This window comes from Lathamus discolor, chromosome 3 (assembly GCF_037157495.1).
Source record: "Lathamus discolor isolate bLatDis1 chromosome 3, bLatDis1.hap1, whole genome shotgun sequence".
Lineage (NCBI taxonomy): Eukaryota > Metazoa > Chordata > Aves > Psittaciformes > Psittacidae > Lathamus > Lathamus discolor.
This window is the reverse complement of record NC_088886.1, coordinates 84,441,354-84,459,443: the sequence shown is the minus strand read 5'-3', so window position 1 is coordinate 84,459,443 and position 18,090 is coordinate 84,441,354. Positions and strand designations below refer to the sequence as shown.

Below are 18,090 nucleotides of genomic sequence, written 5' to 3'. Positions count from 1 at the left end.
GGGTTGGTTTTATTGTTGTGGTGTGTTTTTTTTTGGGGGGTAGGAGCAGTGTTCTTGTTTGGGTTGTTTTTTAAAGACCATGATACTTTTGCCTAACCAACTGATAATTGTTTGTTTTTCCACAGACGTAGCAATTGGGGCTCCACAAGAAGATGATCTAAAAGGTGTTATTTATATATACAATGGCAGGGAAGATGGAATAACGCCATCATTTTCACAGGTACAATTTTTCAATTAAAAATAATCGGTCCAGAAAAACCTTCAGTTTCAAGAGGGTTCTCCCTTCATTTAACACTCAGGCCATCTAAGGTATTTTAAAAGACTTCGGAATTAATCTGTAACAGAAAAATTAATTGTTTGGAGGCCTTAGATAGCATTTATGGGATATAACACTTGCAGTAATTGAGGAATATTACTTTCAGAGGTATACTTTCACAGGTAAGCGTGTAACTGCCTTCAGCAGCAGGAAGGTTTTGCTAACATTTTTCGTTGGAAATTGTAACTCAGGTTAGCTTTCCAAGAATAATTTTCCCTTCTATATTTTTCCTTCTCAGAGAATACAAGGACATCAACTCAGTAATTCTTTAAGCATGTTTGGACAATCCATAGCAAGTGCAATTGATGTAGATAACAATGGTTATCAAGGTAAATTAAACAAGTTTGTTTATTTTTCATTTTTAAAATAATAGAGATCATGGGGAACAACCTCACCATGCTACTTGTTACCTTTAACAGAAGCAAAATCTGTTAGTAAGGTGACATATTACGTCATCCCTTTTGAGAAGAAAAAGAGCTATAGCTGAGGTAGTTTTGACGGGCATCTAGCTATTATTTAAGGACTGAGAATTATGTAGCAGTAAGGTAATAGTGCACAACAGGAAGAAAAGTGTAATTTTGACTTTTATGCAGCCATCTCATCACTCATGTCACTACAGTTTGGGCACTGGAAGCATGTTTGTTGTCCAGCCCAGTGTGCTAACCTAAAAAACCTTTCTGATGTTTACATAGTCTGGATTTTGCTAGGAGTAGCTGAGCAATTTGATTCTCAGTTTGCATGAACAATGCATTAATCTGACTTGGGGCTCACAACATTGGATTAAGACTCTTGTGGAGTTCTTGTGGGCATCACACCAAAGTGCTAATTTGGTGTAAAAATAATTTAGCTGGTTCTTAGTGTACAATTGTATTAAACATATTGTCAAATTATGACATTTTGCAGAGAGGCATTATGTCAGGTCAGGTGTTGCCTGTCCTGCCCCTGAGGGTGTAAAAACAAAGTGATGATGAACTGCATGTTCTGGCTCTGTTAACAGAAAAGCTATCCAGATTAATTTGTAATGCTTGGCTAAGAGGTAGTATGCAGGTAGCCTGCTGTCAGGTCACCTGTTGCTTACTGGTTTGGGAGTCTCATCCTCAAATCATGACATTACCAATATCTGCAAGGTCGGCAAATTAGCACATAGCATTAATAGACAGTGGAGAAGTATTGGAGGGGTCATATTCTAGACAGACAACACCTTTGAATATTACCATATGCTTTCTAATACATAAAGGACAAATGGTGTTTTAATGCTGACCAAAAGGTGAATATGCTCCAAAATGCTTGTAACTGAGAAGTAATTCATGTTGACAACTTATGCTTATTGATCTATTTTTTTGTGTGCAGATGTAGCAATTGGTGCATTTCTCTCAGATTCTGCTGTGGTGTTGAGGTGAGATTGCTAAATTTCCATGCTTCTAAAGATTATTCAATTTAACTGTATTTTTAAATGTAGTTTGATAAAACACACTGATATATTTTAACCTCATGATATTCTTCTTGGTGTGTTGAACTTTGGGCATTAGGCTCTAGAATCCTCTACTGCTGAAACATTGAAGTAAGCACCCTGGGGGAAAAAGAAAATACAATTTTAAAACTTCTTGAGCCAGCAGATAATGTGCACACAGCTATTTGAAGCTATCTGAAAAATGCAGATAGCTTAAAAAATTATAAAATACAAAAATAGATTCTGTCAGAGATTGTTAGATTCTGCAGAGATTCTGAAAGCTATTTTGGAAGTGTTTTGTGAACATTAACTCTTCTCTATTTTTAGAACAAAACCAGTGGTAATTGTTGATGCTTCTTTAAAACATCCAAGTTCAATAAATCGAACTAATTTAAACTGCATGGAAAATGACCAGCCTGCAGTCTGTATGAATTTGAAGATATGCTTTACCTATACAGGACGAGAAGTGCCTGGATATATTGGTAAGCTACCTGGAAAAAACCTCCAGCATATGTGTTCAATTTAAATTAACTTATTTACAGAATAATGTTATTGGTATTTAGTGGACCATTAATTAGTGATGTTAAAAGGGTGAGATATTGTGAAAAGGGTGAGATATTGTGAGGATGAAGGTGGAATTTCAAGTTTTCTGTTGCAACAATGATTTAATCTGAAGCTTTGATGGCAACCGGTTCAGACAAAGACTAGTTTTTAACTAGCTAGCTGCATTGTGACAGAAAGAGTTCGGCTGGGGCTGTGCACAACCGTGTAGTAATATTTTCACATGGTTTTTGTAGCACTGCTAAAGCAGCAGCAGCATCATAGGTTAATTCGGGTACCTGAATTAACTTACCTAGCAAGTGGTGTAATTGTATTCACACTCATGCTTCTGAACTACGTTGTAATGATGCCATTTTAGATGGTCTTTTTCATAGCACCGTAAGAACTAGGACCATAATTTTGACAGGTTTTTGAATGAGATGGTATGCCTTTAGGGTTCACAAAGAGTAAGAACACACTTACTTTGTGAACACTTTCTTTTACATAGCTGCCCAGGGACTGTATTCTTGTTTTGCACAGGGCCCAACAGGAGTGTTTGTCTGAGCTTTCCATATGCAAACGTATGGGCTGTTGCTTTGCAATTAGGCAGGGAATCAATGGTGGGTGAACGTCTTAATGTAGAATCAAATGGATTATTCAGCATGATACTCCCATGTCCTCTAAAAGCAGTCCTCCCAGACATGGACCAAACCATATGGGACCACTGTAGGATTTGGTCTTCCACTTAAAGAAAAAATATTCCCTTCATAAAGTATCTCAAGCACCTGATCATACAATTATGGTGGAGTCTCCTACACTGGAGATATTCAAGGCCCGCCTGGACAAGTTCCTGTGTGATGTACTGTAGGTTACCCTGCTCTTGCAGGGGGGTTGGACTAGATGATCTTTTGAGGTCCCTTCCAACCCTTGGGATTCTGTGATTATGCAAAAGAGGGAGTCCTACCATAACTCCTGAAAAGTGTATCTTGTGTTTTATATAATGCATATTTTGCTTGACAGTGCTTGAAGTGGTATCTGTTGGAGGGCATATTCATGGTGAATTTATTTAAAATAATGTACTGTCTAAATTTGATTGTATTGCTTGGGTGTTTTTAATCTACTTGGCACATAAGCTATTTGTAAGCTGCAAACAGCTCTGCAAATACATGGTATATAAAATTAAATTTTTAAATCATCTGTATGAAAATATACAATATACTTTAGGAATACATTAGAGAGAACACATCAAACAATGAACTGCAAAGTTTCAAGTTCAGATCTTTTAAAATTCGTATCTGTTGTGGAAGATGAGCAGTCAGACTGGATTGGTCTGGCTGGATTTGGACGTGACTTTGAACTGAAAGAGAAAAGACTAGAGGAAATTCTAGATATCCTAACTCTGCTTTTGGCAGAGATTAAGAAGTAATACATCAGTAATGCTCTGAAACTTATTTGCAATTTATTATCATAGCAGTTCATGTTAACTTAAAAAGAAAAGAACTGTGAAGTTAAACAGTATTAATCATTGTCTGCTGACTTAATCTTTTTGTTGAAATTTAATGTCAGCCCTGTAAGTAACTGGAGCAGGTTTTCCTTAAATAGTTTCTGGTAGAAAACTATAAATATAATTCGACTAAACTAACCCTGATGTAAAAGCATGTTTCAGGGATCAGTCATGATGCAGTCAACTTTCAAAGGGCTAGAAGTGTTCATTAGGTATGGATTTATGCTGGAGAGTTTTTAAGCAGAGAATTTCATATTACAGAACATAACTTAAGGAAGTGAGTCAGAAGATGTGACTTCTATCATAAATTCATGAAAATTATAACACTTAAAGTTTTTATAACTTATTTTCCCTGGACTGCTTTATTTTATTTTGCAGTGCTGCTTTATAATCTGAGTGTTGATGTGAACAGAAGAGTGGATACACAAGCAAGATTTTACTTTTCCTCTAATGGAACATCTGATACAATCTCAGGAAATGTAAAGATTTACAGCAAGAATACTGCCTGCAAAGATCATCCAGCATTTATGAGGGTAATGTAATTCTGAGTATGTATTACCCTGTAAATCCTTTGTTCTCCTTTGAAAAGCACACCTGCTGCAAAAGAACCAATTATGTTTACAATTGCATCGCAGAATTTTGGAAGTAAAATATTTGTGTTAATAAATCCACAGTTAATATATTTTAATTCTGAAGCTTTCTCAGCTTTCTGTGCGGAAGTCAGTCTGCCATCATTTATGTCAGTGAAGAATGTGCATAATCATCAACATCATCACAGTGATGAAGTAGGACATGAGCATTTTTGACATTTTTTCACCCTTTTAATGGATGACAGATCATAGATTGAGGGCTATATGGAGCAAACAACAAGATAGGGTATAACATATATTTCTGCTGAACATTTTTGTTGGAACTTTCAAAGATTTTGCATTAATGAGTACATAGGAATTTGTAGTTACACAGAGAAAATGTTTATTATTTTGTCATTTTTAGCTATTTCAAAGAGTATGTGTATGGTTTTGCTCCCCTTTTTACTGTGAGTAGGTGAGGTAGACTTGCCAGATAAGGAAAGAACCTGTTCCTGATCCATAGGAAGTGACATGAAGATGATACTATGGTCTGGTTTGTGCATTTTTTGCAAGCAGCCAAAGGCTAGCAGGGTGTGAAGAACAACACTTGCTTGGAGTTGTTTGATTTTTCTCCTGCAAGGGATGCAGCACTTGCCAAGGAAAATACTCAGAGCATAAACAGGTAGAAACAGGGTAGGAAGAGCACTCACGATAGTTTCATGAATGAATTTAGAGCTGATCAATAAGAATGTGCACTGTGCTGGAAAGTAATTTCTCTATTCCTCTGCTCACAAAAGAGAAGCCTGTACAGACATGTCTTTCTCCTGGACATACCAGCCTGAAATCTGGACCAGATTAGTGGTGACAGTGGTTACTTTCTCTGTGAAGGGGTAGAGTCAACTTTGTTGTAGAAAGAATCTGCTAGTAGAAATGCTTCAGAAGAGAAGCCACAGAGGTGGAAGTGCTGCCAGGGCAAGTGGGCATTTGGCAGGAGGCTCTTGGAGGCCTGCAAAGTGTCATATACCCAGAGAGGCTTGTACCAGCATCAAATAATAGAGACGGTACCAGCCACTCAGCAGGAGGAAGTTGGCTGTTGGTTTCTCCAGAAGTAGAGTTAGATCCAACAGCAACCATTCTTTTAAATTGAGGATGGTACTGACTTGGAGGTAGTTAAGAATCTAGCCAGTAAGATCTTAACTGCAACAGTACTCTCAAAGTCACAGTTGCCCTGGAGGAAATGAACCATGTCTGATAAATCCTTCTGAATGAGGGACCAATCTAGAGTATAAGAACAACTGCAAACAGGACAAAGATATTTTTAAGGCCATTCATTGGACAAGAAAAACTGAATCACTTTTATTCTTTCTTAGAAGCTTGCTAATTGCAACAAAAATTTTAGAGAATAAATGGGAAGAACTTGAAATCCTAAACCATAATCAAACACTAAAAGCTAGTGGACACAGAGGAACCACATGTTTTTTACACTCACAAAAAAACAGACTTACCACCTCTAAGACCGTAGCTAAGGGGAAAAGAATTTAAAGAAATATTAAGGCCAGGAAATAGTTAGATGTAAGGGGAAACAAGGGTAGTAAAATAATGGACTAGTTTGCCTAGCCTTTTCTTTAAAATCCTCAAGGTAGCAATTCTGTGACCTTCTGAAACCAGCATGTATTAGGGTGATTGGTGTGGCTGATCCTGCACAGAGGCTGGGAAATAGACTCAATTCTCTACAGCTACAAAAGAAAAAAGCTTGCAGGGGAGAAGTCTTCCATGTATTTTTCTTCTTCCTTGCTTTTACTTGCCTTTTGTTTATGACACCATTAGAAGCCAGTTCTTCATGGTAGAAAGCAAAGCTTACGTTATCCCCTGGAAAATAGTCCAGATGCATCTCTACTGGTCATTGCACCTAAGTGAATGTTACTTACAGGAGCAATAGCAAATTGCCACTTACTTTCTAGAGTTTTGTAAGCCAAGGGAGATTTGACTGACAGCTGACCTTATGTACCAGCATCAGTAGATATTTGTGTAGGAGGAAGGATAAGATTTGGCTTATCAATTCCTGTAGTCTATTTTTTCCTCTATATAATTAGATTTCCTTTTTAATTCTTAATTAATAGCATTATAAGCATCTCCTTTCACCCATTGAGGTTTCTGTACTTATATGAAGCTCCTAAAGTAAGTGTGAATGTCTGTCAAGTACAGTCCTTGCAAGAGATGAAGTACGTTTTATGTATTTTGAGTAAAGACTAATTAATAGCTAATTAGTGTAATGGCAGTAATATAAAGCAGATGCAGAGAAGACCTTGTGGAAAATTATTATGAATATGTGATTTGGCCAAAGCAGGCTTGCGGATAAGAATTAAAGTAGTGGCCATGTGGAGGGCCAATCAGTGTCTGTCTGTCTCCTACACTTAGGGACTAATTTAATCAGGTTTGCTATTGTTATTACTCGGTGCTTCAAGCTGTTCAGTTTTCACAAGTAGGCAGTTTGGGCTCTGATCTGCAGCATTCCTACACAGTCAAGCCTTCATGTACGAAATGGTCATTTACTGAAGAGTTGAATCTTTTTAATACAGAATAGGACATAAAGAGGCAGAAAAATAAAATGCAGTCATGACCTGATTTAGTGGTCCTGTGAGAGAACTCCTTTTGATTTCATACAGAAAAATCCCTGGGCTTTGTCTGGCATCATCCCACTGGTTAACTTTCTCAGTTTCTGCCAACTTTTTCCTATTTTTCTCTTTGGGCAGTACAGCATTTCATGGGTAAGGCAGTATTATTAACAGAAATAGGTTCACTAATTGAATAAGACTTGTTTTAATAAAAGAATTTTCCATTCTGAAATGCCAGATGCTGTCTTTGATTGATTATGCTTTTCTGTATTTCTGAGTACCTCTTTCAGTGGCAAAGATTTCTGGAAAAGTATGTAAGCAGTATGGCATGTGAAATTATTTTACATGTAAAATAAAATAAGTGTTCCTGTTTAAGTTAGTTCTAGGGAACCTTACAATCTTTAAAACATAAGCACACATTTCTTGTTTTATATGATTAACTCATTAGGTTTCCAATTTTCATAGAAAGATGTAAGGGATATCTTGACTCCTGTACATGTTGAAGCAAGTTATCAGCTGGGGCATCATATTCTACAAAAGAGAAATAGCCAAGAATTTTTACCACTTCAACCTGTTCTTCAGCGGAGGAAAGAGAAAGATGTTATAGTAAGCAAGGTTAGTGTATGAGTTTTCTTTTTTTTCCAATGCAGCAAGTAAATACTCATGTTTTAATCTTCAGTGGAAAAAAAAAAGCTTCACACATCCATAGCATGTGAAGGAATGCATTTTCCAGATCAGCATCTAATGCCTTGATCTTAATAATTAAAACAGTATGCAAAAAAAAAAAATGCCTAATTTGTCATAAAAAAGATAAATCTTTGTAGAACTGGTATAAAATTTGTATTATGATTTAAAAAAATGTTATGTGTGAGAACTTGCAAGAACATATTATATACCTCACAACACACAGGTATGAAATTTGGTCTTTGAAGTATCAATTCTTTTTCAAGTACACAGGATGAATTACTTTCCAGTATAAAATTAATCTTTAAAATTGTGTTAGTATTAATCTTGCTGGTATTAATCTTGAAGTGTTCTGATGATGTTGCTGAAATATTGCTTCTGTGAAGGTATTGCAGATTTTGCACCGCGAAGTCGGGGGGCTGGGGGTTTGGGAAGTGTATTCTGTATCCTTAAATGAGTATGAGATTAAATTCTTGAAAAAAAAAGAAAAAAAAAAAGCCAATACCAAAACAACTTAGTTAAATGACTTAAGTCAGGATGCTCTGAATTTTTAACTACAGAATGATCATAGGTAAGACTTTTAACAAACACTGAGCTTCATGTAATTCAGATACAGTCGACTATCAGAACTCTGAGATATATATCCGTTCTTTTCTTCCTTTTCATTTTCATTCAGAATTTTGTTTGAGAAACTGCAGAGTTAAAGAGGGTGTTGTTGAATATAGTGACATAAATGTGCTCTGTAGCTTACTGATAACCAAGGCACAGACACGTGACTCAGTGTCTCCAGTCTCATCAAACCTTATTTGCAGTATGATAAGTAACCTTTGTGTAATGGAACTCTATTGCAAACTTAATGTGCTGTGTCATACAAGAGACTGCAAACCTCAGTTCTGGATTCTCTAAAATGCTTTACCCTTTTTAAGTACTGCATTTTAAAAATCAGCTGAACATACACCCACTGGTTTAACTGAGACACAGCATGTGTTTGGTAAATGGCAAATCATAGCCTGATTGAATTGGTTTTAGGAGCAAGAGCAATTAGCCAGTTCCATGTACTGGGTAACAGGTGATAGGTTTCTTTGGAAATACTTTTACTCACTATAATATGTATAACACACTAAATATGTATAACACACATAACATATTATAATATGTATAACATGCTAAATTTGTCTTTTATAGTTTGTTTTTGCAAGATTTTGCTCCCAAGAAAATTGTTCTGCTGACTTGAGAGTTTCTGGGAAAATTGCTTTTCCAAAGTAAGTATAATGTGGCTTTCACTATTCTCTTTTGAAAGAGGTTCAGTAAAATTTTAGCTAAATTATTTCTTAATCCTTTGTGTGTTAAAAACATTAATTTGCTGAAGTAGACTATGGATATGAGGAGTGAAGCTGTGTTTAGTTGAAGAATATTTTAAAATTGTAAGTCTTCCAGGAAATGCAACAGAAATGTATAAAATTGAAGAACTGTCTTGATAATTAGAATACTTTAAAGCTTATAAAATATATCTTCACAAAAAGGCAAACTTGTATTCTACACTTCGTATATAACTGGGCTAAGATTCAGGGCACAATACGTACTCAATATGTAGACATCATAGCTATGGTTAAATTTCGGCTGCTCTTATGAGGACATTGTACTTGCACTGTAGAAAGAAGATACTTTGGCTTTATACTAAGACATTGCTATATTTATTATTTCAATTACCAATTAATTAAATGGCTTTTTTTCCTTATTCATCTTTTTGGTTTTATACCGCTGATTGAGGCACCAGATGGTTGAGTATTATGTGAGGTTCAGACTTCTTTTCCCTACATGAATTAAATTTCATTTTCCTAAATTAATTTTGTTTTGTGATCTATTTTTTTTTTCCTCATTAACACCCCTAATTTTTTTTATATACCCTTCAATGTGTTTCAGTTTTCCCATTCTTTCCAATTAGGTATCGTATTTAAATCCTGTATTATGCAAGATAATTAGCACACTTTCAAAGTATTTAAATACAATTATTATTGTCTTGCAGAATCTGTATTACACCAAGCAATACTAAGAAGTATATACACTTCGATTCAGCACCATCTTTTGAAAGTTTTAAGCCATGTACCGTTGTTTCTATTCAGAACGAATTTTAATTGTCTAAGTTATATTTTTGTCATCACAACCTTTTTCTTTTTTGAATATTATCCTTCAAAGCAAGAAATATGGGTTGTTTGATGCAAAAAAAGAAATTGTACCTGTTGTAAAGCTCAGCTTGCTACGTATTGTGTGTGACCTGGATTTTCTTGTGTAATTCATCACCTTTAAAGTTGATTCTACTTTAATGAAGATACTACATTGAACAACCTAAAATGACACCAAAAGATGCTGACAGTCCTGTAATGCTGATTAATCACACCTGTGTGATCCTAAGCACAAGCTTTTTCATCTTCACAGATTTCGGAATAAGATTAGTATCTTTCTGCCTACTTTAATGCATAGCCTGTAGCATGAGTCTGAAGCCCTTTTATTTCCTTGGGCTTGACGGTTATTTTATTTCAACAATCATAAACTTCTCAGAAAGACTGGGCAGCATTTCCATTCATGCCATTAGCAATGCAATCGTGTAAGGACTTCAAAACTCTAAGAAAGGAAAACAGATTACACCATACCTGCTTGGCATTAGGTTATCAGCAGTAGATTTCAGTGTAAATAAACAGGCTAAATATCTTGATAAAGTGTGAAGTATCACCTTAAATTACATTGGGCCCCTAGAATCTCGATTAAAAACTAGTTAGCTGTGAAGCATTAATTTGTTTTGTCTAGACAGGATGCATTCATTATCTTTGAACAGCAAAGCACTTTTAGTCTTAAAAGAATGAAATCAAATAGGGATGTTAAAGTAATGCTTTACTTACTGAGTTGAGTCTTCCTGTATACACGATCATGTTCTGTTTAAATCGCTTAGATTTTGGCCTGCTCTGTAAATTTCCAGTCTGCATCATGCATTTTTTAATGAAGAATGAAATATGATTACCAGGGAAAAGCTCTAGTTCAGTTTTGTTGTAGTCCCAGATGTGCACCTGGTGCTTTTGTGTACTTGTGTGTTAAGCTGGGAGGCATCTTCGTGACAGCAGCTTGTTAATGAGCTTAGCTTTAATGAATAGAAGATGACTGAACAGCAAGCATGTAACTAGTAAAAGAACTTTAAAATTTAACCTAAACCTAATCAAGCAACTGAAATGTTAACGTTGTGTTTTTCTTTAATTCGCTTTTGTCTTGGAACCTATCTGCTTATGTCATACTTTTACCTTCTGTTGCTTTTCTAAGTGCCAGCTTCTTTCCCAAAGGTGTTCAGTGAGTAATGCTTTGGTTTCCAGCCAAAATATCTGATAAATGTCTCTTTCTAGGCAGCCTTTCTACAAGTCTTAATTAAACTTTAATGTCAAACTGAAGTTTACTTTTAGCCCCCCACAGGTTGTCTGCACTTGTAACATGATTATAGAACACTGCATAGATCATAAGATAGGCATGTTCATTTGCCGGTTTTGTGACCTGCTTCGTGGTACTTCAATATATACTTTGAGTACAAAGAATGAATTTGTAAATAATGTTTGAAAAAACTAGCAGTAGCAAATTGTTGTTCTTGGTTGTGAAGGAAAGGACCCATCTTGTAAAAGCCAGAAGCATGACTGGTCTGACAGCAATTTTCTTGCTCTTGCAGTAATAACCTTAAGCCTTTTAAAGGACAGTGCTGAAACCGACTGGCGTAACTGGTGTAGTACCTTCAGTTACAGGACTGAGTAAAAACTTTCCCAGTGATCTCCAGCTGAACTTGTCAGAACCAAATGAAATTAACTGAAAGAGCAGTGGAGGGAAATTTTTGCATGCAAGCTGTATGGAGAATTACTTTTCACTTACATTATAATTAAACTTTTTATAGGCCTCATGATAAGAAAACGTATCTTGCTGTTGGAAGTATGAAGACTTTATTGTTGAACGTTTCTCTGCTCAATGCTGGAGATGATGCATATGAAACTGTTCTCCACATTCAAATCCCTAAAGGTCTTTATTTCATCCGAATTTTAGAATTGGTAAGAACAAAAAAAATTGTCAAACAGGAGTCCTTTGAGATTTTCCTTTTTCAGCAAGACATTTTTCAAATTGTGTTAATGGATTGTTGAGTTTCTTTAGCTACTGACAGCCTACACACACACACACACTTCCTCCTCCCCAAAAAAACCGACAAAACTCCAGTTTTCAATTTCTGAGATTTATAGCTACCTAAACCGTGTGCAACTTAATCAATACAGGTGACTTAAATAATTTCAATAACAAGATGTGATGGTAACAACTAACAGTAAGGGGGAAAAAAAAAGGGTTTCTAAAAGTGTTTCAGGATCTTAAGGTCCTTTCCAACCCTAACCATTGTATGATTCTATTTTATGGGTACTTTTTGTGTGATCATGTTTTCAGTGATCACAAAGATCTCTGAATCTGCCATTTTTCACAGTTACAGTCTAATGAAGAAATAACAAATCTAATTGTTCTCTCTTATCTGCCTTTTTAAAATAACTGCTCTCTGTGTACAATCCCCCCAGTACCTTTCAGAGGCTGGCTTTAAACTTGAGTGGGTCTGGGTGTGATGCATATGCCTTAGCTTCACTATTAGCAAACAGAAGATGAAGTAACAGGATACAGTAATAAATGCAAGGATACATTAAAGCAGTAATGAATAATATGAATGCTGTGTATATCTGCATCAGTGAAATAACAAACACCTAGTTCAAGGAAATATAAACCACCCAATTTCAGCATGTACATGTATTGTGAAATGTGTGGGGAAAAAAAGGTGTTAATCATTAATAATTTGTCCATTGTTTTAGGAAGAAAAACAGATACATTGTGATGTATTAGATAAAGAAATTCATGCAGTGAAACTTGAGTGCAGCGTTGGTTGTTTATATGTAGATCAGAAATCAAAGGTAAGCTACGTATGACTATGTATGAAGTTCCAGCTTTAAAAACACCCTAAATATGTTATGAGGCTTTTCAGGAAGGGGAAAAAACCCTTGCTTCTCAGAATCTCTCCTTCATTCGTACTAATGTCTTTTATTATGTTGGTGTCCAAAGCTCTCTACTACTTTTTAAATCAGTTGCCTAAACACTTTCTGGAGTAATTAAGGGACAACATAGTTTGCATTATGCATCAACTGATTGTGCTTGGCTCGCTAGACAAGTGAGCTGACTAAGGCTGTGAACAGATGTGTTAGGTCAGTAGAAAGGAGCAGAAGACTCACAAAGCAAGTATTTTCTTAGTTGTGAGTGTTTTTACAGCAGGAAATTCTAAATTAGTTTAATAAGATGTTTTTATTTAAACTCTGTTAAAACACACTATAATGTAATATAAAGAAAATCTTATTTGTTCTACAGCTGGATTTTAGTTTTCTCTTGGATGCAAGCTCATTTACCAGAGCAGAAGAAGACCTCAACATCATCATTAATGCTACCTGGTAAAGTCCAATGAAAAATGCGTAATGAAAAATACTACTAGCTTTGGAAAACAGAGGAGGGAAAACTGGAAAGAATTAGCAAAGCACAACTGCAAAAAAGCACAGGGGTTGCAAATCCGTAGAGAAAGAGAAAATTACAAAAAAATCCCAGATAATAGATATTTAAGTAATGAGCTGGCTTCTGCCTGTATAAAATTTTACTTTAAAAAAAATAATTTTGTTTTAAAAAGCTGAAAGTCTGTTTAATGTTTATTTATAGAAGTCATGTGTAGGGTGTGATGTTGCATTTGTTATACTCATTTTTCTCTCATTCCATGTTTATAGTAAAAATGAAGATGGGAGCATGTTGCTGGATAACACACTAACTTTAGCTGTACCGCTAAAATACGAGACTGAGTTAAATGCTCATGGGTAAGTCAGCTCTTGCTATAGCTGCATATCCATAGAACCTGTTGCCTTGGTATTTAGTACAAAGCTTTAAGCAGAAGTGTGGGGCAGCTGAAAATTCCTGGTAATAACCCAGCTATCCTGGGATCTGACCCATACACTTCTAACATCTTCTTTCCAGTACTGTGAGATGACCAGTGATATCTGTGGTGCTTTGATCTTGTCTCTTAACAGACTAGTATTTTTTTTTAAGAACTGGAACATTATTTTTATTGAAAGGTATTTAATAACAGCACAGCAGATCCTCAGATTCCTTGCTTAACATGGACCATATTCTGGGTATTTTGTGGGGTATAGTTTTGGAAGAGGATTTATGACTACTTCTGTTTTGTTGGGGTTTTTTTTTTTTTTTTTGTCTTTTTAAGAGGAAAAAGCACACGGGTAGAGGACTTCTACTCAGTGTTCCTAGATTTACTTTACATGCAAACTTGTGTATTTCCTTAGAACCTATCTTACTGGACATACCATGGAGCAGAAAGTTCAGCTACTGATTTTTAGCAATTATATTAATTAAAAAATTCTAAACTCTTGTAGGTTCGTATCACCAGCTTCATTTGTGTATGGAACAAATGAGAAAGATTCCCCACTTATGTGTATGAAGGAGAGTATCAACTTCACTTTCCATGTAAGAGTTCTCCCTTGTCAACCCTTTTATCCTTGTTTTGAAGGTTAAAACTTAGATTTCCAGTGTATCTAAAGACAATCTGCACAGTAACTAAGGGAAGCATTGAAGAGTACAAGGGAATGGTGAGCAACTTCTGTACATCAGTGATGGGAAGTAGCTGTTAGTCCCTCTTTAAACACTTTTTTTGGTCTGAATAATCTTCCACTGAGTGGTCAGAACAAAAATACTTAGCAGAAACAGGACTGAAAGAGCTAGAGCATTTCTGACTCGCCGATTCTTTCATTACTTAATACTTTAAAAATAATTAACTTATGGTAAGAAAAAGGAACTAGGAGCTCCTTATAAGAGGATCTGTAAGGTATCAGATCTGTCTGCAATGGCTTAAAAGAAGGAGTTAGACATTAATCTCTCCTAGTTCCTGTTGCATATTCTCCTGGAAGGCTGTCTGTATGACCTCGAAGTAGCATCACAGATTAGCACTGCTTGCTCATTGGGTGCAGAGGAGTGAAGATTTCAGGAAGCCTACACAATGAATAAAGCAAAATGTTACAACTCCTACCAGAATCCACTTTCATGATAGCACAACAATTCAAGTGCTACCCCATTCTGTGAGGTTTTATGTACTTATACTCTTTATAACTTTTTCCCCCTCAAGGTTATCAGTGCAGGACCAAGCATGGCTCCAAATACCACCTTAGAAATAATGATACCTAATGCTTTTCCACCCAGTAACTTCAGATTATTCAACACATTGGATATCAAGGTAAGCACAGGTTACTTGATATAATTTTATTAGCCATATGAATGCTATGAAAGAGAGAAGCAGAGCACAGAAGAACTAGGTACTAATATGGGCTCATGTTCTTAACTATGGTGAAGCGGAGTGAACAGGAACAGGATATTCTTCAGCCCCATGTGTTTTATAATTCTGAAGGTAGAATTTACATTCCTTTTGAGCTTCTGGCCTTTCAGAAATCTGTATTCTGATTAGTATCTGATGTTTAAATTCTAACAGTGATGATGATGTTTTTGTTTCCAGACAACAGTTGGAGAATGCTCCTATAATAAATATTCCAGAAACTGTAGTGTGGCAGAAAAAAATGAAGACATATTAAAGGATGTTGTCACTTTCTTTTCAAAGCCTGCTAAGAGACAAATGGTAAGGTCTCTCTTTTAGCATCAGTGGGAAGTAAATGACTGCATGAATGAGCTTTAAGACAACAGTATCTCTTACATAATGAGGTCACCAGAGCAGTCTTCCAAGGATTTGTGGTGGGACCTGTGATAAGGTCAGCACAGTCATAACTGACTTCAGTGAAAGAGGTGAGAGCTCAGATGAGAGAGTTGATTAATGACACATCACTGAAGTCAGTTTAGATGACAGTCACCTACAAAGAACTTCCAAAGGCTTATGCAACAGAATGAGTGGGCAAACAGAATGGCAGATGAAATTCAAATCAAAAATTATGCATGGGGGGAAAAGACAGAGTCTTAATTTTAATTATATGAAGTATGCAGATCAAATATTCATTGGCTTCTTCACACCAAAATTGTGCCATCAACTGTCAAAAATGGGAGCCAAGTTATTTAAAAACATAACAAAGAAAAAAAAAAAGAAAAGGCAAAAGTAGTACTTACCGTGGAATTTCTTACAGAAGGGTGCTGTGAATGCTAATAAGCGAATTCCAAGGGAGGCTATACAAGTTAATGGAACTGAAAGTCATTAAGAATTTAAAAATATAAGGAAATATTTTTTGGCTCAGGACATTCTTAATAAAACTATTTGGGAGGCTGGAAGAATATTGTACATGCCTGTCCTGTCCACACTCATCCTTCTGTATACCTGCTTACAAACCCTGCTGGAGATTTGAGACTTGGCTATATAGTAGTCCAAACCAGAAATGCCATTCTAGTGTTCTATTTTGAGGGCTAGTTCTCATAGACATCTGTGGCCTGCAGTTTGTATTTGATGAAGTACAGTTTTGTTTAATACTTTCATCTTGGAAAAAAGCTGAACATTTTAATTAACTTTCAAATGTTAATTTGGGATTTCAGGTAAGCACAGTATGAGGAACGTCAACCAATGATTGAGACAGTCTGCGCTAGAATATCAAATCAGAACTCAGGCAGTGCAGTCTTGGACAAGGAATATACTCATGTACAGGCTTGCTTTTTTTGTCTAATCCAAACTTGAGAGAAATGCTGCTAGCTGTCAGTGTACAATCAGTTGCACTATTTGTACTGGATATAATATTGTCACTGTCATTTATTATTCTTGATAAAAGCTAATTTGACATAACAGGGTAAAAAAATCCTGCTTATAACCAAATTGTGACAGTTCTTTTTCAGTCTAAAAGGTTTTGCATTTTTAAGAAAAATGAAATAGTTCAGTAACAATTAGGTTGGTCCCTTGTACTGTTCCTTTAGCCCCTGTGGATTGAGAATGGTGAATGACAACCACCCTGACTTTTCAGGAACAAACATGGGCTTTTTTGTTTTACGTAATTCCTGAGTGCCTTTAATACTAAGATGACAAATGCTGATAAACTGAAGCTTTCCTTTTTCCCTCCCTTCTACAGTACTGCATGAAAAATGACAACTTTTGCTTACAAATATATTGCAAGCTTGGAAACATGGAAAGTGGAAAAGAAGCAACTGTTCAGTTGCATCTGGAGGCAACTCCTTCTCTTTTAGAAATGGTAACTTCTCACAGTTAAGGAGACTATTTCAAGGCTTATTTGCAGTATTCTCTGTATATAAATTCTAGGTATTAATATATTTTTGCAAATAGTATGATTAAACCCAAATCTAAACCTATTATGTTTTCCATGTTAAGCCCCAAGTTGATATATGAAAAATGAAAGCCACTGAAAAATATGTATTTTAGATTATCACTTTATTATTTAGTATGTATTACTTTGCCCATTCTGGCTGGGTTGTGTAGGATTGGGATTTAACTTCAACCCATAATTGTACTTTTCTAAGAAAAGCAGCATAGATGTGGATTTAAGTAAAATCCAACTGGGCTTCATTCCAGTTTCTGAACTAATTTGTTTTGTGATCAGAAAAAAGCACCACTCTGTGTTTGTGTGAGATTCTGTTTCTGTGAGCAGCTGTGTTACCATTTTTGCTGGGTAGGAATTAATGTGTTGAAGTGGTTTGTTTTTTTTTTTTTTTTTTTAAACAGGATTTATTTTTATTTTATTTTTAATTAGGATGATGCGTCAGCATTGAAGTTTGAAGTAAGAGCAACAGCCTCACCAGAAAAAAATGCAAAAGTTATTGAACTACACGAGGACAAGCAAGTTGCATATGTAAGAAATTCTTTTAATGGATTTGTGATAAAACTGTAGAATTCTATACAACTCTATGCACAGGCAATGAATATAGTCTTGATTACTTAAGAATGTAATTAATTTTCCTAGTTTGTTTTAGTATCTTTTAGGGAAAAAAATATCAGAACTGATGTTATTTTCTGCTTTCCAGGTCTATTTGGAAGGCGTGCATCACCAAAAGCCCAAATACCGTGTTACTGTGCTAATAATTGGAACAGGCTTAATAGTTGGTGTTGCCTTGTTTTTGCTTCTTTCATTTATATTATGGAAGGTAGGTTTTCAGTGTTTCTTGGTTGTTCTCAAGTCAGGAATTTACTGTTGGTGGATCTTTGGAGCTGTTAATACAGGTTAAATGATAAATGGTATTTTATTGCTATCTGCCCTTTCTAAAGAAACATAATTCCTTCTGCAATTTGTGGGTTTTTTCAAAATAATTTTCCATTATCCTTTATCTTACACATCTTACATAGACTCATTCTACATCTTCCAGTAGTCAACCCTTTCCTGTAATTT

General features: G+C 35.6%; 1 protein-coding gene across 3 annotated transcripts in view; it reads left to right on the top strand.

Annotated features, from left to right (window-relative positions):
- Nucleotides 1–18,090, top strand: part of ITGA4 (integrin subunit alpha 4) — a 37,900-nt gene that overhangs the window by 16,994 nt on the left and 2,816 nt on the right. For 2 of the 3 annotated variants that reach the window (XR_010610679.1, XM_065670191.1), the window contains exons 11-27: nt 126–220; nt 555–645; nt 1,667–1,712; nt 2,094–2,248; nt 4,189–4,343; nt 7,460–7,609; nt 8,864–8,940; nt 11,601–11,751; nt 12,544–12,642; nt 13,091–13,170; nt 13,495–13,581; nt 14,152–14,242; nt 14,898–15,005; nt 15,282–15,401; nt 16,822–16,941; nt 17,458–17,556; nt 17,729–17,848. Coding sequence is in view for 2 of the 3 variants with exons in the window: in XM_065670191.1 (XP_065526263.1) it covers nt 126–220; nt 555–645; nt 1,667–1,712; nt 2,094–2,248; nt 4,189–4,343; nt 7,460–7,609; nt 8,864–8,940; nt 11,601–11,751; nt 12,544–12,642; nt 13,091–13,170; nt 13,495–13,581; nt 14,152–14,242; nt 14,898–15,005; nt 15,282–15,401; nt 16,822–16,941; nt 17,458–17,556; nt 17,729–17,848 (1,844 nt within the window). In the remaining variant the exon portion in view is untranslated. Of the gene's footprint in view, nt 1–125; nt 221–554; nt 646–1,666; nt 1,713–2,093; nt 2,249–4,188; nt 4,344–7,442; nt 7,610–8,863; nt 8,941–11,600; nt 11,752–12,543; nt 12,643–13,090; nt 13,171–13,494; nt 13,582–14,151; nt 14,243–14,897; nt 15,006–15,281; nt 15,402–16,821; nt 16,942–17,457; nt 17,557–17,728; nt 17,849–18,090 lie in introns of those variants that run through there. The other variant, XM_065670192.1, reaches the window with a different exon arrangement.